The sequence below is a fragment of the Chiloscyllium plagiosum genome, chromosome 7 (assembly GCF_004010195.1).
Source record: "Chiloscyllium plagiosum isolate BGI_BamShark_2017 chromosome 7, ASM401019v2, whole genome shotgun sequence".
Taxonomy (NCBI): Eukaryota; Metazoa; Chordata; class Chondrichthyes; order Orectolobiformes; family Hemiscylliidae; genus Chiloscyllium; species Chiloscyllium plagiosum.
In genome coordinates, this window is record NC_057716.1 from 19,142,309 (window position 1) to 19,168,910 (window position 26,602).

Consider the following 26,602-nt stretch of genomic DNA (forward strand, 5'->3'; position numbering starts at 1 on the left):
ATATTTCCCTCCCCACCCCTTTCCGCCTTCCGCAAAGACCGTTCCCCCCCGTGACTACCTGGTCAGGTCCACTCCCCCCTACAACCCACCCTCCCATCCTGGCACCTTCCCCTGCCACCGCAGGAACTGTAAAACCTGCAACACCTGCAGGTTGTTGCAACATCAAGGGCCAAAGGACCTGTACTGTGCTGAAATGTTCTATGTTCTATGATCCCAGAATGGAGGGGAGATTTGATGATGATAATGGCGCTGAGTGTTAGCAGAAGATGTTAAGACTTTTTTTTTTGGAGGTTGTCATTGTTCACCACAATATGGTTCAAATATTCCTTGCCACTTGTTAACCCAACCTTAAATGTCTGTCGGTACAGAGTGCTTCATTATCTGACAAATTTGAGGAACTGAACTGAACAGTTTGAAACATAAGGAAACTTACATTTTTTCGGTATTTCCTTGCTGTTTCATCTTGAGTCCCCTTTATTCTTGAGCAGCTGTTTGTTGTTGAGAGGAGCCTCCAAGGCATTTTCCTTCCAGGAAGGTGAAAGGAACAAGGAAAGGAAATTCTGACTGGCTGAGATTGGGAATTTGACACATGGAGAATTTAAAACAGGAGAAGACTTGAAGAAAAATTGCTGCTGCAAACTATCCAATACGGCAGTAGAGCTCTCCCCATTTGTACATCAAGCTGGTCTGTAGACCATTTGGGGCTTGTCATTGAACTCTTATATAATTCTAGTAGCTAAGAGATGGGGGGGGGGGGTCAGAATTAGCAAGTCTTATCATTCATAATCACTGTTCAGTGCATCATACTGGAATCCTCTTTGTATAGCTGTCATTTAAAGGCTTGACTAAGGTTGACTATTCTGACTGCACTTGGCCCATGTCAGTTTTATTTACTTTATGAGAAACCAGCATCTGTGGTCGTCTTTTCTGGCAAGGATTGAATACTTTCAATAGATCATAGCCACAAATAATTAGAAGTGCACTGCCAGAGCCCTCCCTGCTAAGAACTGCCTTTGGGAGAAATTTGAATACCTTCCTAAGACTTGATCAATCCCAGGAGGTTTGCCCATCAGAGTTAAGCAAACTGAACCTTACAATTTACTATATTTGCAATAAAATGAGGATGTTGGTAGCACTTTTGAAAAGGGAGTTCACAGATTTCACAGAAACGGCAGGTGAAATTTAATGCAGAGTTGTGAAGTGGTTCATTGAAAAATAAGGAGAGACAGTATAAATTAAAGAGTACAATTTTTTTAAATTCATGGGATGTGGGCATTGCTTGTAAGACCAGCATTTTTTTTTTACATTACAATGTGGAAACAGGCCCTTCGGCCCAACAAGTCCACACCGACCCGCCGAAGCGCAACCCACCCATACCCCTACATTTACCCCTTACCTAACACTACGGGCAATTTAGCATGGCCAATTCACCTGACCTGCACAGTTTTTGGACTGTGGGAGGAAACCAGAGTACCCGGAGGAAACCCACCCAGACACTGGGAGAGCGTGCAAACTCCACACAGTCAGTCGCCTGAGGCGGGAATTGAACCCGGGTCTCCGGCGCTGTGAGGCAGCAGTGCTAACCACTGTGCCACCGTGCCGCCCCATTGTTGGCCATTCCAAATTGGCCTTGAACTGAGCAGCTTTCTACACATTTTGCTTGCTACACCATTTTAGATGGTCATTTTAAGAGTTGATTTAAGTGGGTTGAGAACTACATATCTGGCCAGACTGGTGAAGATGGTAGATTTCAGTGAATGAGATGAGTTTCTTTTACATTTAATAGTTTCGTGAAACTATTACTAAACTATATATTCCAGGCTCATTAATAGAATTCAAATTTTACCAGCTGCCGCAGTGAGATTTGAACTCCTGTCTCCAGGCCATTAGCCTGAACCCTGGATTATTTGCTCAATGACATTAAAAATCACACAACACCAGATAATAGTCCAACAGGTTTATTTGGAAGCACCAGCTTTCGGAGGGCTGCTTCTTCAGCAGGTGGACAACTACCTGATAAACAAGCAGCGCTTCAAAAGTTAGTGCTTCCAAATAAACCCATTGGCCAAAAATCTGGTATTGTGATTTTTAACTTTGTATACCCCAGTCTAACACTGGCACTTCCAAATCTTGTTCAATGACATAACCATTATATCACCATCTCCCCTTTAAAGGAAATGCTGGAATAAAAAAGCCTGCAAATTCATCTACACATATTGTAGATGGAGGCAAGACCATTCTGAGGGTTTGCCTGCCTGACAAAAATCTGCTGATTAAGTATTGGGGCTTGCTGAAATTCCTTGAAAAGAAAGTGAGACTAGCATTTTCAGGTTGCAATAATTCTTCCTTTCTGGGAGCTCAGCAGCATGTTAACTGGGCGCCTGGATTTTTTTTTTTGGTTGAGATTGATTCTGACTCTGTGTCCTGTGTCTCCATCGTCTGCAGCTAAATTTGGGCAGAGGCTGATAATGTAGTATTAGACTTTGGTAGTGTAGTTAGCTGTGCGTTTGCACCAGCTGTTTGACTTATTAATGTTTGCAGGTTGTTGGATGTTACATGCTGTGAAGAGATCTCCCTGTCGAATTTTCCTCATTTGAGGATAAGGCATCAATATTTGGGTAGACATTTTTGACCTTATCATCCATACCAAGTTTCGGAAATTAGGATTGACAATAATTTGCTGGCCTAGCCTGTGATGCAACATCCCTTGAATGAATTTTTAAAAAATACCACCCTGGCTTAGGTCAACTTCATGACAATCTAACCAAATCATTACAGGAAACATGTTCCTTCTGTTTCTGAATCTAACTCTCTTTTTTTTAAAAAAAAGATCAAATTCAAAAGATAGGAGGGTGCATTCTCCAGTTGATTAATTAAAGAAATTAGTGACCTGTGCAAACATGGCTAGTTTTTATTAAACGTTTCCCTTTGGGATATTTTCCTAATCCTCTATTTCAGGGATATTATTACACACTCTAGAGAAGGTGGGACTTGAATTCAAGACTCCTAGTTGAGAGATAAAGACACGACCGCTATATCACATAAGCCCCACGTTGCCAATTTTTTTTTCAATTTAACCCTATTTTTCTAAGCAACCTGTTCAAGGATGATTTTGCACACCTCTGAAGCAGGTGGGACTTGAACCCAGTTCTCTCAGTCCAGGGTTAGGGACATTACCACTATACCACATGAGCCCCACATGGCTAATTCTTCTTCCTCTGCCACAAAAGGGCTCCTGTAGGTGATGTAACCTATTTTCCCCAAGTCAACATGCTCAGAGATGTTATTACACATCACTGGAGCAGGTGGGACTTGAACCTGGGTCACCCAGTAAGGGGGTAGGGGCACTACTACTGCACCACATGAGCCCCACATGGCTAATTCTGAATTGTGTTGAGTTCATTAATCTCAGCTGAATGGCAGTGTTGTTAAAATTAGCTTTGTGGTCAGTGAGCTCACTGCCCAAAGACATTCTCTCTTCCCAGGGAGTATGGAAATCCAATGAACAGCGCACTCAGTTATGATACACTCCATGGCCAAAGAATTTGCTACTGATCATATTGAATAGTATTGCTTGAAATTTAGGATCAACTGATAGCACTAAAAATGTACCCTAACAAGACTCTGTGCCTTCAGCAGTAAAGGGGAGAAAAGCAAACAAATTCATGATGGAGGATTTATTACACATGATCCCTTTTTCACAGGTACTATCTCTTAACTCAACAAACTGAGTATTTGATTCTGGTGAATGTGAAATCTGACATTAACTGGCATTGCGTTGTTATCAGGGAAGTTTTGAACTTGTTTTAAATGTTGAATGGATTTCCTCTTTCTCTTGCCCCTTAATCTCTCTCTCGTCTATTCTTTTAACACTGGGCTGGCTCTTCCTAGTCTACTGGCAGTGCAGCTGCTGGGCTGTCCCTTTAGGATGTATGCCTCAAGAGAAGAAAGGGCCTTGCATACAACTAGCAAATTAGATGGTCAGGAACGACTTTTGATTTGAGCACCTAAAGTAAGGACTGTCATAGTTTGTAGACAGTGCACAAGTATGGATTGTTATATCTATATTTAGCCTTCTAGTTCTGATTATGGTTCAATGCAAAAGCTTATTGATGCACATCAGTGAATTCCCTTTGAGATTGAAGCTTGGAACCCCATCCCCCTCACCCACCCTCAAGAGGCCCCTGGTCTCAGGCAGGGATATTGAACAAAGTTGACAGTTTATAAAGTCAGAATAATAAAAATCCTACTTTATTCCTAAGTGTCTGCACCAGCTGATATTATCTAACTGGCATGTGATAATGCACAATACTTGTCTTTAAATACATATGTAAAATTCAAGAGAGGTGGGATGAATTGATCGTTTCTCTAAAAGCGTGTTAGCACAGGGACCTGATGCTGAGGTGCTTTTATGCTCTTTGTTTAATTAGGTTCTCAGCTAATAGTGCTGAAGCTATTGTCATGTTAGCAATAGAGTCTTTTGTGGCATGGGATTATGTTTATGGTAGTATATCCCTGAATTATCCCAGCTGTTGCTTTCAGTTCGCACAACACAGCTTGTTTAAACTGAAGCTTTGTCAGGTTATCACTTCATGCTGACTGAAACATGCAGGTAAACTGATACAACCTGTTCTAAAGGATGATTTTCATGGACAAGTATTTGGAAAAAGGATGACAACTGAAATTGAGTTTATCCTTTTAACCAGTTTGTTTGCCCATTTTAAACGTTTTCCATTACATTTTTCAATGATTAACGAAGCCAGACGTGTTAATGTTAGGTTATTGCTGTCTTGAATGCAATATTGGAAGTAAATAGTCTGCTTAACAGCAAATGCAGTTCGTTCCCTAGAGAGATTATGTAAAGCAAAGGGACACCCTTTCCAAAATTCTGTTGGTGATGTGATTGTTTTCTTTCCCCAGCTAATTTTATTGCATTAAAGACGTTAAAAACAGATGTAGTGAAGGATATATGGGAGAAGCTCATTCATTGGTAACATCTAATTAAATTTCCTGTGTGATGCTGCAAGACTTGGGGATGGTGATTTTAAAATGTGCCCTGAGCTCACTGCATAGTAGTGGTTGGTCAAAGGAAGCTGCTTCCCCTTCTGCCTTGCTGTGTCTGTAAGGTGTGTTCCCATGGTTCATTATGGTCTCCTGATTCATCTTCCTTTCCTCACTATGTCTCTACAGGAGGAGCAGGCTGCCAGGCAGAAGGCAGAAAAAATCAGGGTGGCATTAGAAAAGATCAAAGAGGCACAAATCAAAAAGGTAAGGACTGATTCACATCTGATTGTGGAATTTGCATGTAATGTGTATGTTACTGTCAAAGTATTTCTTACTCACCCCTGTTTGCTCTTTGAAAGTGATGTTGACCTACTGTTTAAAAAGTTGGTCAGTGTGGTGCAGCTATATCGACACCGCTGTTAAGTAAAGAGTTCCATGATTCTTCAAACAAAGTCAGTGAAGAAATTTCAATATATTTGTTTTTGTTCATGGAATGTGGGTGTCTCTGGCTGGGCCAGTATTTATTGTCCACCCTTAATTGGCCCTTGATGGGACTCGTTTTCTAGGGGCATTAAGGGGCAGCTAACAATGTTGCTGTGGATCTGGAGTCACATACACCAGACCAGATAAGTATGTCAGATTTCCTTTCCTAAAGGATATTAGTGAACCAGCTGGCTTTTTAACAATAATGAACAATGGTTGCACGATGCAAAAACAGAAACTGCTGGAGAAAGTCAGCAGATCTGGCAGCATCTGTGGAGAGAAAAATGGTTAACGTTTTGTCCACGAACTCTTCTTCACAACTGGTAATAGCTAGGAAAAGGTGGTACAAGTGCTGGAGTCAAGGATGGTGAGGAAGAGAAAATAATAGGCAGAGATGGAGCCCAGCAAAAGAGAGAACAACATTAGGCAAATGAAGGGATAGAAGATAGTATGCCAGGAAAAAGAAAAGGTGATATTAGTGACCATAAGTAAGTGAAAATGGGCTAGCTGTGCTGAATGGTTACATGGCCATCATTTGGTAACTTATTAATTCCACATTTTTTGATTGGATTCAAATTTGACCACTTGCCATGATGGAATTTGAATCATGATCTTAGATCATTAGCCTGGAGTTTGGGATTGCTAGTCTCATAAAATTACCACTCCACCACCACCTACCCCTAGGTGTGATTAGTGGAGTTCCACAGGGGTCATTGTTGGGACCACTACTGTACCTGCTGTATAATAACAATCTGGTTGAAGAAGCTGGGGGCATTGTTGATAAGTTTGCAGATGATCCAAAATAGATGGAGGGCCAAGTAATGTTAAGGAAGCTGCAGAAGGAGTTGGGCAGGCTAGGAGAGTGAACAAATAAGTGGCAGATGGAATACAGTATTGGAAAGTGTGAGGATATGTACTTGGGTAGGAAGAATAGAGGTACAAACTATTTTCTAAATGAGGAAAGGCATCAGAAATCCGTAAAGCATGAAGGGACTTGGGAATCCTAATTCAGAACTTTCTTCAGGTTCATTCGGCAGTTAGGAAGGCAAATGTGAAGTTAGCATTTATTTCAAGAGAGCCAGAATACAAGAGCAGACACTTATTGCTGAGGCTGTAAAAGGCTGTGATCAGACTCCGGTTGGAATATTGTAAACAAGTTTGATCCCTGTATCTAAGGAAAGATGTGCTGGCCTTGGAGGGGGTCCAGAAGAAATTCACAAGAATGGTCTGAACAATGGATTGTCAAATGAGGAGCGGTGAAGACTCTGGGTCTGTACTCCGGAGTTTAGAAGGATGAGGGGTATCTCATTGAGAGACAGAGTGTGGATGTGCAGAAGATCTAGGAAAGACTAGGACCTGAGGGCACAGCCTCAGAGTGAAGGGATGACCCTTTAGAACTGAGATGAGGAGGAATTTCTTCAGACAGAGGTTAGTGAATCTCTGGAACTCACTGACACACAGGTTTGTGGAGGCCCAGTCATTGAGTGTGTTTGTTAGGTAGATAGGTTCTTTACTGGTAAGCAGAACAAAGAGGAGAAGGCAGGAGAATGGGTTGAAAAACATGTCACCCATGATCAATTGGCAGAACAGACTCGATTGGACAAATGGCCTAATCTGTCCTATTAGCATGGTATTGGGATGGAGTGTGTTTATAGAGGAGCCTGTAGGTTGTGCATTCTCATGCATCTGCTGCCATTGTTGTTCCAGATATTAGACACCACAGGATTAGAAGGTGCTTTGAGTTCCTTGGTGAATTGCTGTAGTGCAACTTGGAGGTGGTACACCCTGCTGTCAGTGGATGTCAGTAGAGGAGGGAATGAATTTTAAACATGTATTCAATAAGGTGTGATGGTACGTCAGTAAGAATGAGCTGCTTTTCCCTGGAAAATGTTGAGCTTCAAACACCTGATAATGCTGAATATACTCTGCAGGGTGCACCACTGTCTGAATTGAAAATCAATCAGCTTCTGTTACAGAGCCACAGAAAATCTACGATCTTGTTCAGAGCCTCTGCAAACATAATTTGCCCACCAGTTTCCCAGTCATAGCATTAAGACACAGGAACATAAGCAGGCCATTCGGTCCATCGAGTCTGCTGCACCATTCAATGAGACCATGGGTGATCTGATATTCCTGAAGTGCACTTTCCTGCCTTATCCCTATTACCCTTGATTCCATTACTGATTAAGAATCCATCTGTCTCAGCCTTTACAGCCCTTTGCAGTAAAGAATTCCACAGAATCCCTACTCTCTGAGAAAAGAAATCCCTCCTCATCTCGGTCTTAAGTGGGTGACCCCCTATACTGAGGTTATGGCCTCTGGTCCCAGCCTCGACCACAAGAGGAACCAAATCTCGGCATCTACCCTATCAGGCCCCCGAAGAATGTTTCAATATGGTCTCCTCTCAATCTTATCAACTCCAATGAAAATAAACCCAATCCACTCAACTGTTCCTCATGAGAAAATCCCGCCATACCCAGAATCCACCTAGTGTATCCTCTATGCACTGTGCATAATGCCAGTAATATCTTTTACTTTGGTAAACTAGTGACTGTATTCCAGGTGTGATATGACTGGTGCCTTGTATTTTAGGAAGATCTTCTATTTATACTCCATTTCTTCACCAGACTACAACCTCAGACAGTCATTATGAACTAAACTGAAGATGATATTTACCAAAGTAAAAGAAATACTCCACAATATACATGACAATCCATGGCAACTGTATCAGCAAGTTCTTGGTCTGATATCTGGGGAATGGGAAGAGAGATGGTGATCTCATCTACACTCCTACAGGCAACAGAAAACATTGGGGTGCTCCTACTCCATAAATGTTGTATTTCAAATGACTATGTAGAGTTTTGACTGACAGTATGAATTCTGTCTAAATGTACAGCCTGAAAAATGACGCACATTTCTTGATCATTTAAGAATATTTGGAATGTTGAATTATGAAATTTGAGGAAAGTGTTCAGTGAATATGAAAGCTCAGATGTTGCCATATTTACTGGGGATTCAGCATGAAGTTTTGTCACTTTCAACCTTTCAATATAGTGTTTTAATTCAAAAATATATGTTAAATAATAAATGTTCATTTCTGTGTTAAAGTGTGCAGTGGCTAGATATTAGGTTGCTGCCCTGAAATTGAGTTTGAAGTATTAGTACCACTACAGGACTGCACAATTTTCTTAGAGGGAATTTGATCAGAAGCACTCATGTGTAATGAAGTAAAAAGTCCATCTGCCTGACAAATTGTTTGATCATATCTTGCAGCTGGTGATACGGGTCCACATGTCTGATGAGAGCTCCAAAACAATGATGGTCGATGAAAGACAAACAGTCAAGCAGGTTCTGGACAATCTCATGGATAAATCCCACTGTGGATTTAGCCCAGACTGGTCATTGGTGGAGACAATCCCAGAACTTCAAATGGGTGAGTTGGTGGAATTGAGCCAAGTGATCTAATATACTGGTTATTAACTTCTGGTTTTCTGAATAGGTGTTTTCAGAAAATATTTTCAGACCTTTTTTTTTTTTGCTTCTTTGTACCTATCAACTATGCTTTGTTGACCATTTCTATACTGTCTTATGTATATGCACGTAAACCTGGTGATAGTGTCGTGCTACAGGAACTGCACCTTTTTAAATTGTTCCTTGTATTGAAACTAGTAACAAACTTACACCATACCCAAGCGCAAAATGCTCTTATCCAGGCAAAACCCAAGATTAATGATAGAATACATAATTGAAGTTGACACTGGTCATTATACTCCATTTTAATCCAGTGGTGTGTCCATTTGTGCTTTGGTTTTGTGATATAATGTTGAGAGGACCAATGACTTATGGTTGTCAAATCTCAGCTGGACCCAGCAATAGCAATATAATTGAAAAACTGTTTTTAATACCAGTCAGTGATTCTTAAAACTTGGCCCAGTGCCAGCTGAATGAAACCACAGACTGAACATAGAAATATAGGAGCAGGGGTAGGCCATTCAACCCCATGAGCTTGCACCATCATTCTCAATCACAGCTGATCATTACCTCAATGTCCTTAATTCTGCAATCCCCATATCTCGTGATGTCACAAGGAACTAGAAATTTATAAATTGCTGCCTTGAACAAAATCACTGACCAAGTTTCAACAAGCCTATGGTTGGAGAATTCTAAACATGCACTGTGTGAAGAATCTTCTCCCAATCTGACTTATCCTTTATATGGAGACTGTGTCACCTCACTCGAGATCCTTCAGCCAGAGGAAACTTTCCACTTAGGATTGTGAAAAGCAATGGATTTTTCAAGGGATCACAAAAAATTTTGAATTCAGGGTTAATACATCTACTAACTTTTCAGATTAATGGTAAGATTCTTTTCATATGCGTGAACAGCAGTATCCCTTCTAAGCTCCATAGCTGCTCAGAAGGTCTGTACGCACTGAATGGCATGTGGATGGATTGACTTCTGACTCCAGAACCCGTTGCCTCTGTATGGATCTCACAAGTGAAGCTGAAGAATCAGGGAACCGAGGTGAACAGATCAAATCTTTTAGAATTATTTATATTGGCAAATCACATGTTAAAGATATGCTTGTCCCAGGTCACAAGGCAGTTGAATTACAGCTCTGTAACAATATTCCCTTTAAGCCACATGGCTGCTCAGAAGCTCTGTGCAAGCTGATGAGCATTCCAATGAATAGTTTCTGTTTCCAAAAGTCACTGGCACACAAGGACCTCGGAGGTCCATGCAGGACCAAAACAATTTACAGGGAAAGTTGCCGACAAGAAGGTCAGGTCTTGAAATGTCAGTTGAAGTCCCCTTCTAGGATTTGAGCATAAATCACAACTAACACTGTTACGGTATGAAGGGAATGATGTATTGTCTGAAGGCAGACTTTTAGATTAGGCGTTAGACACCTAGTTGCACAATCAAGTATGTTGTGTCAAAAAGATACTGTGATGTCATTTTGAAGAGAATAAGGGAGTTGTCACAACTTTCCTGTCCAATACTTATCCATTAACGAGCATGACAGAAACTGATTATCTGGTCATGTCACTTTGTGGTTGATGGGAAGTTTGCAGTTTACAGATTAGCTGTCAGTTTTCCTACATTGTCACAATGACTATTCTTGAAAAGGTTCTTCTTTGGTCGTACAGTGCTTGAGAAGTTGTATGCTCATTAATGGCAATATATAAATGCGTGTGGCTTATTTAGGAATATATTATTGTATGTTTAAATATTGAACAGAATGGGCACAATGCTAACCTCAAGTTACTCACATCACTTACAGTAATGGCCAACAATACCTCAACTAAGAATTTTTCCAGGCAGTTTGATTTCTAAGACAAATTTAAATTTGTTCTGGAGATACAGGAAATATAAATGTTGCCGCACAAACATTTTCTGTGGCAATGTAAATTGAGACCTTTTATAGACTGCATGTGCTGCTTTATTCCAGGCTTCAATCTGAGATTTAAAAGCTAATGGTGCCATCAAACTACCATTGATTGTGTTTAAAAATCCATCTGGTTTACTAATGTCCTTTAGGAAAGGAAATCCACTATCCTTACCTGGTCTCGCCTATGTGTTACTTCAGATCCATAACAATGTAGTTGACTCTTAATTGCTCTTTGAAAGGCCTCACAAGCCACACACATCAAGAATTGGGTACACACAACAAATGCTGGCTTTGGCTTCAATGTTCACACCCAATTTTTTTTGTAAAATTAGTAATTATGGTCTTACACACATGGAGCTTCAGTGCATTTTGTAAAATTAGTAATTTTACAACATGCACTGAAGCTCCATGTGTGTAAGACCATAAGACACAAGAGCAGCAGTAGGCCATTCAGCCTGTCAAGTCTGCTGTGCCATTCACCAAGATCATGGCTGAACTGATAATCCTCAATTCCCTGTTCCACATATCGATTCAGCCTCTACAGCAAAGAATTCCAAAGATTTACTATCCTCTGACAGAAAAAGTTCCTCCTCATCTTTGTCTTCAGCTATAGGGAGAGGCTGAATAAGCTGGGGCTGTTTTCATGAAGAGCATGGATAAGGTAAATAGATAAGGTCTTTTCCCTGGAGTTGGGGAGTACATAACTAGAGAGCATAGGTTTAGGGTGAGAGGGGAAAGATTTAAAAAGGACCTAAAAGGCTACTTTTTCACACCGGGTGGTGCATGTATGGAATGAACTGCCAGAGAAAGTGGTGGAGGCTGGTAGATTACAACATTTAAAAGGAATCAGAATGGGTATATGAATAGAAAGGGTTTATAGGGATATGGGCCTAGTACTGGCAAATGGGACTAGATTAATTTGGGATATCTGGTCAATATGGATGAATTGGACCAAAGGGTCTGTTTTTGTGCTATACATTTCTAAGACTAAGTGCGCACTCTCAATCTGAAATTGTGTCCCCTGGCCCTAGACATTCCAACATTGAGGGAACACCTTTCTGGGATCTATCCTGTTAAGCCCTCTAAGAATCATGAATGTTTCAATAAGGTTACCTCTCATTCGTCTCAACTCCTACCACTATCAACTCTCTTTTATAATCGTTAGCCAATTCTCCATCCATGCTAATTACCACCTCCAACATCATTGGCTCTTTTCTTATTAAGGAGCCGAATATGTGGTGCCTTTTGAAAATCCAAATATATTGTATCCACTGCTTCCTTTATGGGCATCTCTAGGTTTCTGCCTTCTAGGGTGTAATTACAAAGTGATGAGGCAAATTAAAATTTAAAACATTCACTGTGCAATACAATAATAATAAAATAGATGAACATATCAAACCCTTTTTTTTGTGTGAATCGTCCATGTAAATATATCCCTTTACTTAGCATATTTTTTGTCTGTAAAGGAATGTTCCTAATTCAGTCACTATCTGTGATGGCTAGACTTCCTTTCCCAGCTATGACCTTCCATTTCACCATCAGCTAGTTAAAAGATCCAGTTCTGGTTTTGCATAATTGTATCCTTGTGGTGGGTAAATCTTGAGTAATTCATAAAAGAGGGATCATCTCGACAGAAATGCAATATTATGGAAAGATTAAAAAAAATGTGGTATAGGCACTACAACTGTAGCATCTTTCAGAGTGGCTTTGTGCCACTTTGTGTGAATAATGTTGTGTAAATCAGAAATTGGGGTCTGCCATAAGCTGAGCACAACATGGGGAGAGAATAGAGGTGCTCTTACACTCCATATTAGATTAGGTTCTGTAAGTAACATTGCAGTCAATTCTTCAACCATGAAGGATAGTAGATGTTTAAACCATGGCTATTTTTGATTATAAGCACTTCTATCGGATCCTTATTCTATAAGACCCCTCCTTTTAATTACAAGGTACTATGATGTGACTTTAACTGTACATAAACTGATTCTTCTTGATTTTGGACATATTGCCATTGAATGGCTCTTGGCACCTAGACTGCCCAGTTTCCTGAACAAGTTAATTCAGTGTCAGATGTATTGACCCATATAAAAAGGAATGTCCAACAGTCACTGGCATGTACAGTGGTTGGAATGGCTCTGTAGGTCCTTCAATTGGCCACTGATTACATGGACTAAGAAGGGAAAAGCTGGTCAGAATTCTTGATACTCTGACTGGAGTGTGTGCATCTTTGGACACACTGAATGTGGGATCAGACGTGATTTCATATCCTACAAGGTCAAATCTGGGTTCTCCATGCTAACTTGCCCAAGCTGCTGTTCTTCATGGGTGGATCTTGGTAGATTGCAAACGCTTGCAGAGAAAAGAATGGTGTAGGTGAGGGCATCAAGAGGACAATCCTTGTCTTATTCCTTTGTGTTATATTTTCAGCTGTGATCGAGCACTAAATGTAGTATAATTATGATACCCAGTCCAAATATTTTCAGAACCAAGTCCTGTGATACATTCTCTTTTATTCCAGTAGTTTTTTTTCTTCACAATGGTAAACAATATCAATTTAAAATGGAATATAATGTTTCAGTTTTTTTTAATAAATTAGATTTCTGGTTATGTAATGTTTATAGTCATTTGGTAGCAGAACTTGCATATTGCTGATGAAGGGCATGTTGTTAAGCTTTTCTCCTTACACTCATCAGGATAAATTGCACTGAAGTAAAGGGAAGGCATTATTTATATTATGTGAGGGGAGAGTGATAATTAGTTGGCAAGTGGACTGTGATAGAGGTGTTGCCATGATGAATGCACCAATTAATGATGACTGCCATTCAACTGTCAAGTTTTGTTTCAATTTTAAAATAGGCACTTTATCTCTGATCATGGCATTGCCTTGAGAAATAAACCAAAGAATGTCATCTATTTTATTGAGTTAAAACAGGGCTGTGTATTTGCATGTTCTTTCTGTTTGTATTGAACAGTGCCCTACATATTAAGGCACTTTGCAAACCTGACAGATGATCCTAAATTGGTTGTCAGCTTAATTCTACTTTTTAATGAGGAGCCGAAAGAATCAGTCTTTTATTGGGAATCAAAAATACATGGAGGTCAGTTTATGCAGCTGGAACTTTTCTTAAAAACAAATAATTCCAAAATTGTTTCATTATTTTTCCTTTTAATTTGGATGAAGTTGACGAGATTTGATTTTAAATAGTTCCTCATGTTTTGTCACTTTTTTTTTCTGTGAAACCAATTAGTTTAGGAAATGGCATTTGACCACCTCATTTCATTAGGTTTCTCTAATTCCATCTCCAAAACGACAATTGAGGAACTGCATGCAATAGCACTTAGTGCAACATAGTATTGTGCCCCTATCATTACTTCAGACAAACTCTCTTCTGAACATAATTGTGTTCAGAAATAAAAACACAAAATGCTGGAAATAATGAAACTGCAAAATTCATACTTGAGTAACTCACAGCTCTGGTTTTGGTGAAAGTGTCAGCTGTAAAGTGATGGAAGGTATCATCAACAGTGCTATCAAGCAGTACCTGTTCAGCAATAACCTGACACCAAATTTGGATTCCACTTAGCTCCTGACAAGTTTGGTTCAAACATGGGTAATAAGGGCTAAATTCTCAGGTGAGATGAGAGTGACGGTCCTTAACATCAAAGCCACACTAGACTGAGTGTGGCATCAAGGAACCCTAGCAAAATTGGAATCAGAGGCAAACTTTCCATGGGTTGGAGTCATACCTGGCACATAAGATGATGGTTGTGGTTGTTGGAGATCAGTCACCTCAACTCCAGGACATTTGTACAAGAGTTCCTCAGTATCATGTCCTAGGCTGAAACATCTTCAGCGGATACTATGGGTAATTTAGGAAGGCCTATTCACCTAACCATCACATCTTTGGACTGTGGGCAGAAACCAGAGCACTCAGAAAACCCACACAGACACAGGGAGAACGTGCAAACTCCACATAGGCAGCCAACCGAGGATGGAATTGAACCTATTTCCCTGGTGCTGTCAGGCAGCAGTGCTAACCACAGCCATCGTGCCCCCAACATCTGTGCCATCATCAACTTGGAAGAAATTCTGCAACTCCTATCCTTTCACTAACTGGGCACTCACTTTCTGGACTCTGACAATCACATGTCAAAGCCAGAGACCGTTGATGAGGAAAGAGCTGTAACTGTAAATTTAGTTTTGGTAAATATCTGATCAAAGTTAAGAAGGGAAACAGTAAAAGCAATGAAGATGTATACCACAAAAAAAAATGGATTCCCTGTCTTGAGTGAAGAGCAGTGTGTTAAGGTGGGCATTCCTGGAATGAAAGGCAGTGAGTTAAACACTAATGCAAAGGCAAAAATAGGAGAGGTTGGAAATACTCAACAGATCAGGCACAATCTGTGAAGAGTGGAACACCGTTAACTCTTCAGGTCTTTGTCTTTACGTTAAGTCACTGAACTTGAATTTGGTCATGCTCACTTAAATTTGAAGTAGGTCTGATCTATTAGTCACTGATAACCTTTGATCTATTCTGCACTCTGAAAATGGTTTCTGAAAGTTATTAAAATTATGTTGCAATTTTATGGGCAAACTGTCTTGGGACAGAATATTAATCTGGGTATGCTATGGGACTTGTACTTTCTAATGAACCCGCAAGTGCAACTGAATCTAAATCGTTAAAAGGATATGTTTCATCATCAGAAAGTATCCTCCAAAACTTCACGAACCATTAAAAACATCCTGTTTCTAGATAGTACAAACTGCAGGAAGGCCTTGATCAACCCTTAAGTTAACTTGAGTTGGTCTTGGCTGACTATCAGCAACATATAATCAGTATTTTCTCAAAGTTCAGTGTTTATAGTTTTGTTGTTTGTTTCCTTTTCATTGCTATGTTCCATCACTTTTTCTAATGCAGTTTTTTGTCATGACTCTTAAATTTTCTTTTAATTTCAGAGCGAATCTTTGAAGATCATGAAAATCTGGTAGAGAACTTGCTGAACTGGACTCGAGATAGTCATAACAAACTCATGTTTACTGAACGCATTGAGAAATATGCACTTTTTAAAAATCCACAGGTAAAACCTCTGACAAGTATTGGACTTCCATTGTGTTGTAGAATTACTTTCTTGTTTGCAATCCTGCAAATAACTTGCGTTTATTCTGCATTGATGTCTTAAGCAATCTTATTACATAGAACATAGTACAGCACAGGAATACGCCCTTAGGGCAACCACGTCTGTGCCGACCGTGATTCTATTCTAAGTTTATTCCATCTACCTGCACGTGGGCCATATACCTCTATTCCTTGCCTGTTCATCTGTCTAAGTGCACCTTAAACATTACTATACCGCGCTTGGCAGCATCGGCACCTATCATTCTCTGTATAACTAAAACTTTCTTCACACGTCTCCTTTTAAACTTATCCCTCCTTGCCATAAACCTGTGTCCCCAAGTATTTGACATTTCCACCCTGGGAACAAGACTCTCACTATCCACCCTGTCCATGCTTCTCATAATTTTGCATATTTCTATCAAGTTGTAACTCTGTTTTCACTCGAACGGTGGATAAAATCAGCATTTGTCTAATCTTTCCTTATAGCTGATACACTCCAATCCACGCAACATCCTAGTAAACCTCTTTCACATCCTCTCCAAAGCCTCCATGTCCTTCCTAAAGTGTGGTGACCAGAACTGCATGCAGTAATCCAAAATGTGGCCTATCTAAAGATTTATACAGTCGCAACATGACTTGCCAATTTGCATACTTAATGCTATGACTAATGAAGGCAAGCATGCAGCACATCATCTTTTACTACCTTGATCACTTGCCACTTTCAGAGAGCTATGGACTTGCATCTCAACATCACATGTTCCTAAAGGTTCCTGCCATTTTACTGTATAGCAAGTTTTGCAAAGATTTGTAGCTCAGATTGAAGTTCTGGATGTAGGTTTGCTCACTGAGCTAGAAGGTTCATTTTCAGACATTTCGTCACTATACTAGGTAACATCTTCAGTATACTTTCATTTTTTCATTTGACCTCACAAAATGCATCACCTCACACTTGTCAGTATTAAACTCCCATCTGCCATTTCTGTGCCCAACTTTCCAACTGTTCTATATATTCTGCTGTATCCAGTTTGATAACCATCCTCAGTATCCACAGTTCCAACAATTTATGTGTCATCTACAAACAATAGAGATCACAGCACTGATACTTGCAGAATACCAATAATCACAAACCTCTAGTGAGGAAAAGCACGTCTCGCCAAATACTTTGTCTTCTATGATTGAGCTAATTTTGAATCCAACTTGCCAACACTCCATGAATGCCATGTGATCCATTTTCTGGTTCAGCCTATCATGAGGGTACCCTGTCAAATGCTTTAATAAGGTCCATATAAACGTCATACACTGCCCTACTCTCATCAATCATCTTCGTACCTTACTCAAAAAGCTTAATCAAAAGCTTCAAAAAATCCCTACAGTGTGGAAAGAGGCCATTTAGCCTATCAATATTAGGGTGGTGCTAGAAAAGCACAGCAGGTCAGGCAGCATCCGAGGAGCAGGGAAATCGATGTTTTGGGCAAAAGCCCTTCATCAGGAATAGATGATGAAGGGCTTTTGCCCGAAACGTTGATTTTCCTGTCCCTCGGATGCTGCCTGACCTGCTGTGCTTTTCCAGTACCACTCTAATCTAGACTCTGGTTTCCAGCCTCTGCAGTCCTTGTTTTTACCCATTTAGCCTATCAAGTCTGCTCCGACCCCCTGAAGGGTATCCCACCCAGACCCAGGCATCCACCCCTATTCCCAAATCTGCATTTCCTATTGCTAATCCACCTAGCCTGCACAACCCTGGACGCTACAGGGCAATTTAGCATCGCCAGTCTATCTAACCTGCATATCTTGGACTGTAGGAGGAAACCAGAGCACCCAGCAGAAACCCACGCAGACATTGAAAGAACATGCAAACACCATACAGACAGTTACCCAAGGTTGAAATTGAACCCGGTTCCCTGGTGCTGTGAGGCAGCAGGGCTAACCACTGAGCAACATCCCCTGCGTGAAGCCATGCTGACTATCCTAATAAGTCAATTCTTCTCCAGATAAGAGTGAATATGTGGCTGGCTCAGTGATTAGCTCATTTAAAGCATTTAAAAGACTTTTAGATAAGTGCATGAATAGGAAAGCTTTGGAGGGATATGGACCAGCAGCAAACAAGCGAGATTAGTTTAGTTTGAGATTATGTTTCCATGCTGCATGACTCTGTTCAGGACTGGCTGAGCACTATATGGTGTCACTGGTTTTTCCAAAGCTATTTTGGCATCCAGCTGAGAATCACAGGTACAGCAAACTTTGTTTTAGCCAGCAACGTATGAATTGGCATTTTCATTAAACTGGCAAAAATTATGTACCTCAAATACCAGATGTCTGCTGAATTATCGAGCAGTTAGTTGAGGGTGCGAAGGAGAAGGCTCTCTGTCAGTAAGTTTTATTTAAGGTAAAGTTGCATTATTATCCAAGTGCATTATGTTCCTTTTAGTTGGTGTGTTTTATTTTGCATTGATAAACCAGAATATTTGATCAATTGATAAACTTCTGATCCCATAGGTGCCAGTTAATAGAAGGTTTGCTGTATATACAAGTTAGACCATAAGGTCAGCCAATCTTGGATATGAGACTTGTGTGTTATTACCATGAGCTATCTTTAATATGGCTACTCACTAAGAAATCTCCCAATCAGTCAAATACTGAAACAATTATTTGAACTTTATTGCATGTAGCAATCAAAATAAATTCCCTCAAATAAAGCAAGTAAAGCCTCAACCCAGTTGGCTATTACCCAATTAATGGTGGAATTTAGCAATGATTTCCACCAATAGTATCTTTCTCTGGCTGTCTTGGGTTTGATCCCTGTGGTGTATTTTCCTTTGAAGAATCCTGGAATCAAAATCTTAAAGTAATTTGGTTCTTATGGTGTGATATTATTCATGATATTTTAAATTCTTTCATCCACAATATTGACTACTCTGGAGCTATCAAGACTGTATGTTGCCTTATTATCAAAAGTAGCTTCCCTTTTCCTAGTTACATTTGGCATTGATTGTCTGTTTGAAGACCCATCTGTCCTGCAATTTGTCTCTGTGGTATAAAGCAGCCAGTTATGAAGCAGTTGTTAAAACAGTTTTGTTTATGTAGCTTTTACTCCTCCTTTTCACAAGCATGGCTACTTACATTCAATTCCTGTGTAACAGTTGTCCTTGTCCCTTAAAAGTTTACTCTTGACAGAGTTATTGCTGATTCTTTCAATCATTTACAGTTATTGAAGTTCTGAAGCTTACAGTATTACAGACTGCACTGAATACAGCAGCTCGCAGGAGATTTAAGGATTAATCTATTGATGTCAAATATATATTTAACTGTACTGTTGCATTTTATTTATGACAGAATTATCTGCTAGGGAAGAGGGAGAATTTTGAGATGGGAGACCGAAATAAGGAAGCTTTACTAGAGGTAAGTTAGTCACACAAGCTGTACTTCTAAATTTTCGTGACTTAATTGAAACTCATTTCATGTCATAACAATCAAGGATCAGCATTTCTCATTGGTTTTTAGTTTATTGATTGGCCCAATGAAGAGGGAACTTGAGGTGGGAGCTAAACAGACATGTGATAGCATTCTGAAAGAAATTCCAGAAATACTTATTTGTAAAAGGGACATAAGAAATAAGAGCTGGAGTAGCCCATTCAGAGGATCAAGTTGGACCTGCCTCACCACACTTTACCATACTTAGTATCCAGAAATCTTATCAATTTCTGACTTAGTCGTCATGTACACTGGATGATCCACAGCTGTTTGTGGTAGAGACTTCCTAACAGGTTCACAAACATTTTGAGTGAAGGGATTTCTCCTCATCATGATCCTTAACCTGGGTTGAGTCACGTCAATCAGAACTGAAAGGAATGAACCAAAGAGGAAAACAATTGGATTTTAAAATCTTTTTAGTTGCATCAGAACTGGGACTACTTGTGATGCAATAAAATTCAGTTTCTATGTTTGCAGACCTGAAAAGATTGCTTCAAGTAAATTAGTTCTGAAGTTAAAAGAAGTATTTGAAATGAACTGTATTGTACCCCTGGGGGTATAAGTTCTCCTTTTGGGAAATCAGCCATGTAGGTCCCAATGCTAGAACAAGATCAAAACTTCACTGAGCCCTTTTATGCTTGAGTTTTGGGATATGTCTTCTGAAAACTGCTTTTGTCATCAGTGGCTGACTTCCAACTTCACAACAGTGTTAACATCTTCAGATATAACCCATGTTAATGCAAGCAGAATTCTTCCTTGCACAGCTTGGTGCTTGTGATAGCACATATGGAATTCCCATTTGGGTTCTACTGCCATTATCAAACCCACTTAGTATGACTGATTCAAGTTTACGTGACTGGCATATCTTTGCAGTTCCTTTTGACTGCATATAACAAGTATAATGCTCTTCGCTCCCCCAGAAGAGCTTGATATACTCTCTTGGCTTTCTTCAATGGGCAATTATTTGTGTTACTGCTCAGGACACTGTTCTGGATTTGAGGAATTTCGTTTTGGAATCTGGCATGAATAAGATGAGCAGTTTGGATTATAGTAGTTACCCTTGAACCTAGTATTTCTGCATCCCAAATATTTAGAAATCAGTAAAGAATAAACATTTGCCCCTCAAATTTGATGGTATGCAGGCTCCAAAGCTGATAGGTTCATCTAGATTGAGTGAATACTTGACATTTCACAGCAAACTGGTGAAAGTACTGTTTTTGTACTCTTATAATTCCAAACATTGAACAACTTACTAATGAGAAGCTAGTTAAGATATCAATGGTTTGTGCAGAAGTGTTTATTTTAAGCATTAAGAATCCCACTTTTCACTGGGATTCTTAGTAGCTGTAGAAGAAGTACCTTATAAATGCACCTAGGGTAGGATTTTGTTTGAACCCTAATTTCTCCTCCGCTCTCAATATCTCTTCTGAAGACTATCTTTTTTTTTCAATTTAGACAGTCCTGTGCGACCATTCAGCCTGTGAGTATTGAAAGACAATCATCTGGCTCAGAATCTGTGATAGCTATGGTGCAGAGGGAGACTATTCAGCCCATAGTATCTGCACTAGCTCTCTGTATTTTAGCTTAGTGCCTTCCTTCTTTACTTTGCTCATTCTTTCTATTTAAGTAATCATCCAAAATCCTTTCAAATGTCCCAACTAAACTGCTTCTACCACATGTCCAGGCAGTGCATTCCATGCCCTGATTACTCGCTGAGTGAAGAAGTTTCGTGTTTGCCTTACATTTGCTTCTTTTACAAAACACTTGAAAACTATACCCCCTGGTTCTTTATCCATTTACAAGTTGGAATAGTTTCTCCCTATCCACTTGGTCCAGACTCCTCATGATTTTGAAAAATTCTATTAAATCTCCTGTTGGTCTTCTCCTCTCCAAGGAAAATAGTCCAGACTTCCTTCTTCTTAACTCAAGTGCTTATTCCTGGAACCTTCATGTGAACATCTTCTGCACTCTTTCCAGTGCATTCACATCTTCCTATTATTACAACATGGAGACAAACAGCCAAACAAATCAGCCTTTTTACCTATATACTCTCAAGGCAATGACACTACAACCTTTCGAGGCCCTCAAAATTGATCCCACTAGTTCTTAATCAGACTTTTGAATAACCAATCCCAGACTTTGTGAACAAACAATTCCAGACACTGGTTTGTACCTTAAAGAAAAGACTGAGCAATGTATTAACAATATGCTAACTTAGCAGAGTAAAAGTAAACAACAAAGTAATCCAATTGGTCTATGCCATAAACTCAAGACTTTTACTTTCAACCCCATTTACACAAAACACAAAGATAAACAATCATAGTTATGGGATAAATGAAAGAAAACAACACTGGCCAAATTACTTGGTGGTTTTCACGTTGTATTGTTTCACAGGCACAGATGTTGGTTTCTTGCTTGGTTTTCTGAAGAAATTAATCAGGGTCACCTTTTTTAGGTCACTCAGATAAAGGCAGTAATACTTATTTTCTATTCTGAGTTTCCAAGAGTAGACAATGGAGGTTAGGCAGGGAGCTTTCAACTCTTCTTGCTGTATCATCAACAGTCAGATTCCTTTACACAGAAAAAACAGTTCAAAACCCAATTCAAACTCTGACTACTCCCTGGCAAACCAACCATCTTCTCCACAAGGTCCCAGTTACCATTCAAAATCTGGTGTCTGCTGGAACCAGTTCCCATATACTGACCTCGTTAATAGTCATCAGTTTGAACATAACAAAGCGTCTGCAGAACCTTTTGATCAGGAACCAAACTGCAGTGAACTTCTAGGCCTGGCTTCACAAACAAACAAAAGCTTGTTTGGTCTGTTTTTCTTTTAACACAAGCTGTTGTTAGCCATGACCCAAAGGTCCTCTTTAGCTCAAAGTTCTGAGTTCACAGCTCCAAACTAAAATTGATTTTAAAAAAAAAGAATAAAAATAATGAATAATCAATGAGAGCTGTAACATTATAGTGTGGTGTTGTTTGTGCATCCAGGTTATCATAACGAAGTCAAACTAGATTATATCTTTTTCTACCTTTCTAACACCAGAATTCTAGTGAGATGTCAGTGAATGGTGACTGAGCTGGATGAGCCCACAGATCCTAATACCAACTGTTGAGTCCCAAGTTCTATTTAGCTAACACGTTATACCATCAACAGGCTTCTGCTGCATCTGCTGAATAGTATTATCAATACAAATGTGGTTAACATATGAAAATGAAAGCATGAATTTTGTGTATGGAGTACCCAGTCCTGTGTGCCAATGCATACACTGTTTAATCAAATAGCCAGCCTTCAGAGATGCAGCAAAATGTTATCCTGGGAAGGTTTGATGAAAGAGGCTTTTATATGAAGTTCCCATCTAAGACATGCGCAAAACCATGAAAAGTTATATTATATTTTCTTTTAATTTTGATTTAAATAATTGTAAAATATAAACTTTAATAAAGTGTATTTTAAAGAATGTTAAATCTAAAGGTTGTGTATTTTATTTTAAAAATGTCTTTCAAAAATCAGGATTGAGTTTTATCTTCCTGTCAAGTTGTTTTATCAGCATTGGGGTGTTTGGTTATCCTGGAGCAGCTCCAAGTTTTAATATTTGTATGACTATTGTCTTGGCAGTTTGCCCTGTTGACTAATAAGATTCTCAAATGTAGCTTTGTTTTAAACTTTGGAAAATAATTATTCTTCTTGGATGGTACTTCCAATTTAAATCAGCCACCCTAACACATTCCCAGGTTTTACGGTGGCATAATTCAAGGAATAGAATAGATGTGCTGTTAGACAGTCAAACTGCTGCAGAAGTTTAAGATGAAAATTCTGGATAGGTCTGTCCACGCAAAATATCCTACGGAAGATTGATTTACATCCTTTTAAATTCTGTGGTACATGTGGCTAACTTCAGCGGAACTGCTGGTCTGGGAGTGGTGCAGAAATAAAAACCAAGAATGATAAATAATGGATCGGAAAAAAAATAATGATTTTGGAGTTGCTGGTATTGGATTGGGGTGAACAAAATTAAAAATCACACAATACCAGGTTATAGTCCAACAGGTTTAATTGGAAGCACCAGCTTTCACCTAATGAAGGAGCAATGCTCCGAAATCTAGTGCTTCCAGTTAAATCTGTTGGACTATAACCTGGTGTTGTGATTTTTAACTCAGAAAAAGTAAGTTAGCTGCATGTTATTAACAGATGCTTACTGGAATTTATATTAGTCTTCACCAAGTTGCAGAGTTAACAGGTATATCTGCAGAAAATGCAATCTGTATTTTCTATTCTTCCTTGCTTTCAGAATCAGCAAACATTAAATTACAGGATCTGCTTTTTCCTACCTGCTGGATCTAATTGGTTCTAGCAGCTAAGGCCAATTAACTTAATAACTTTACAGTTGCAGTCTGTAAATTAAATACTCTATTCTGTGTTTTTGTTGCAGGAGTTTTTCTGTGGAAGTTCTGTGACTGTTCCAGAGATTGAGGGATTGCTTTGGCTGAAAGAGGATGGCAAGAAATCCTGGAAGAAGCGCTACTTCCTGCTCAGAGCTTCTGGAATATATTATGTCCCGAAGGGCAAGACAAAGGTATGGATTAAAAGGTGCTTTTGTATTAAATGAATCATGTGACAGGTACAGTAATTCTGCATTTCTACCTGGATACCAAGTCCATGCCTCCATTCTGTTGCCATGAAGATATTCTTGAGAGAGGAAAGATCTAAGGGCTTGCAAGAACAAGCAGCTAGAAATCCCATGTTTTTGTGATTCACCATGCAGGAATATAGATGGGAGCTCATGCTTGGATCTGAAAAGTAAATTAGCGAGGAATTTAAACAAGTTGCAGATCTGCATAGCTTGAATGAGAAGGAAAAGTCTCAGAAAATCTCCCATTTATAAGACTACTAATTACCACATTAAGAAAGGACGGTGGGGGGAGGAACTAAGCAATCTCTTGGAAGCTACAAATCACTTGCACTGGTTCGAGGAATGCCTGCTTAAAGAACAATGTTGATTATATCTGTCAAGTATATTTCCAGTTGTATTAAAAAAGGGAAAGCTCTGCAATGTGATCTAAAGTACAAGTTGCCTCCAAAAATGGTGTTTAGTCAATACTGCTTCAACTGTTTTATTACAATACAAGTCTCAAAACATGAAATCTTGTGTCATTCTTTCACATATTAATTTGAATTTCCAATTAATTTTAAACTGTTGATCTCCATGGACATCAACACATTACTTGGGAGTAAAGAAACATTCTTCTCACTAAACTCACCTCGAGTCACTATTTAGAAATTGAGATTGTCCAGGGGATATATCTCCGTTGTATTTCAGAATCTTGCTTGGAAAGGACCCTGTGGTGGCAATCCAGTGTATGCAGCCTTCTATGGGTACATGTTCAGACCCTTGCAATTGAATACGAAGCATGTCAGTGAGGATACATGGTTTCAGGTCTTGTCTAAAATGACATTAAAATATTCTTTTTGTAAGTCTGAATGAAGCACAGAAAGGAGTGGAAAATTATTGTTAAACTCCACAGTTAGAAATCAGCTATCGTGACAAAGAAGCAGCTACTGGATGTAAAATAAACTGATTTTTTTTAATGCTGCATTTTGCCTCCATTACTCTGCACCCATTTAAAAATGACTGCATATGTACACAAGTGTCACTGTGCCTTCTTGCCTACAACTAAGTTTAAATAATGTAAATGTCATTTTTTTTTTCAGGATGAGAGCAGGTTAACTAACCTGACCTTATTCTGTTTTGCAGACCTCTCGCGACCTGGCTTGTTTCATTCAGCTAGACCATGTGAATGTGTATTATGGCCAGGATTACCGCAGTAAATACAAGGCTCCCACGGACTACTGCTGCGCTCTCAAGGTATGAATGGTGCTTGGTTTAGAAGGATGTTGTGGAATAGACTGTTAGCTTCTTGAGTTTATTTCTACATTCATGTTGATTGAGGCCCTTCTACATGTTAATGTCTGAGAATGGGGAGACTAGCTTTAAAACCAGGGTCCTGTTTCTCTGCTTCAATGTGTTTCTGGTTATTGTTGGACCATTTGGAGTGTAGTGATATAAAGATGTGCAATGCCTCTGTTTTGGAAAACAATATAAAAACACTTAATTTAGCTTTAAGTTTTGGTCTGCAGCTTCATGTGGACTTGTATCAGAATTGCTGGCACCCTAGCTACATAATACTTGCCAATTGAAGTGTTACAAAGGTTGTATCCGTTACTGTTTTCTCCTTTAAATCTTAAACATTAATAGGAGAAATTAGTTTGTGTTTGTCCATTTCCGCTGTCCTTGAATTACGTATGTAATTTTGCTAAACAAAACTCTCTGCTTCTCTAATTAATCTCTCAAGTATAACATTTATGATGTATTTCATTTCCAAATATCTGGTATTTTCCCATATTGAAATAATTCTGCCATTTGTCTGCCAATGTATTGCCTTTCATAATGCACTATACCCTTGTCGTGGAAATACAGGTAAATTTAAAAATTGTTCTTGAGTCTTGATCATTTATATATCCAATAATTAGAAATTTCACTAACACAGACTCTGGAGAATACCACTTACTGCTTCCTTAAAGTCAGAGCAAATATTTTAGCCCTACCCTTCAATTTTGCCTCCTCTGCCCATATTCCCTTTAATTCCATATATAGTTGTCTTACTGTGTTTCTTGTGTGAACCTAACACGTCAGCTGTCAAAGCCATTTGTCTGAAGAAGAGTTGAACCTTATTCAATGTCATCTGGGAAAGTAATTTGTTGAGAAGTCTTACTGTCAGGCAGTAATATGTCAAATACAAAAATCACTGGCCATAATGGCGGTGGGTTATATTAATTACTTACTTATTTCACTCTTTCCAAATGCTCCCAGAGCTACAGAAGAATTTCATGCATTTTGGAGGATAAATCGAGAGTCAAGTTTAAATCCTTCCTTAGAGTAAAAACATATTTTTTGCTGCTTAGAATTTTTGGATCAACTGTGGGAAAACTAGTTCACATCTGGCTGAACTGTTATTACATGAACCAGTAGCCTTTTTTGCCTCAAGACTGTCAAGATCAGGACACAACACTAGTGATTGTGCAGAATAGTTACCTCGAAAGGGGTGAGATAGCAGTAAAACCTGTTCATTT

General features: G+C 39.2%; 1 protein-coding gene and 1 long non-coding RNA gene across 8 annotated transcripts in view; one reads left to right on the forward strand and one right to left on the reverse strand.

Moving 5' to 3' along the window:
• raph1a (Ras association (RalGDS/AF-6) and pleckstrin homology domains 1a) overlaps positions 1-26,602 on the forward strand; it is a 176,300-nt gene that overhangs the window by 115,026 nt on the left and 34,672 nt on the right. For all 6 annotated transcript variants that reach the window (XM_043693158.1, XM_043693154.1, XM_043693155.1 and 3 more), the window contains 6 exons: positions 5,191-5,268; positions 8,761-8,920; positions 15,837-15,958; positions 19,330-19,395; positions 23,904-24,047; positions 25,227-25,337. In XM_043693158.1, coding sequence (XP_043549093.1) covers positions 5,191-5,268; positions 8,761-8,920; positions 15,837-15,958; positions 19,330-19,395; positions 23,904-24,047; positions 25,227-25,337 — 681 coding nt within the window. The remainder of the gene's footprint in view (positions 1-5,190; positions 5,269-8,760; positions 8,921-15,836; positions 15,959-19,329; positions 19,396-23,903; positions 24,048-25,226; positions 25,338-26,602) is intronic.
• LOC122551378 overlaps positions 1-26,602 on the reverse strand; it is a 105,736-nt gene that overhangs the window by 32,689 nt on the left and 46,445 nt on the right. The window lies entirely within an intron of this gene.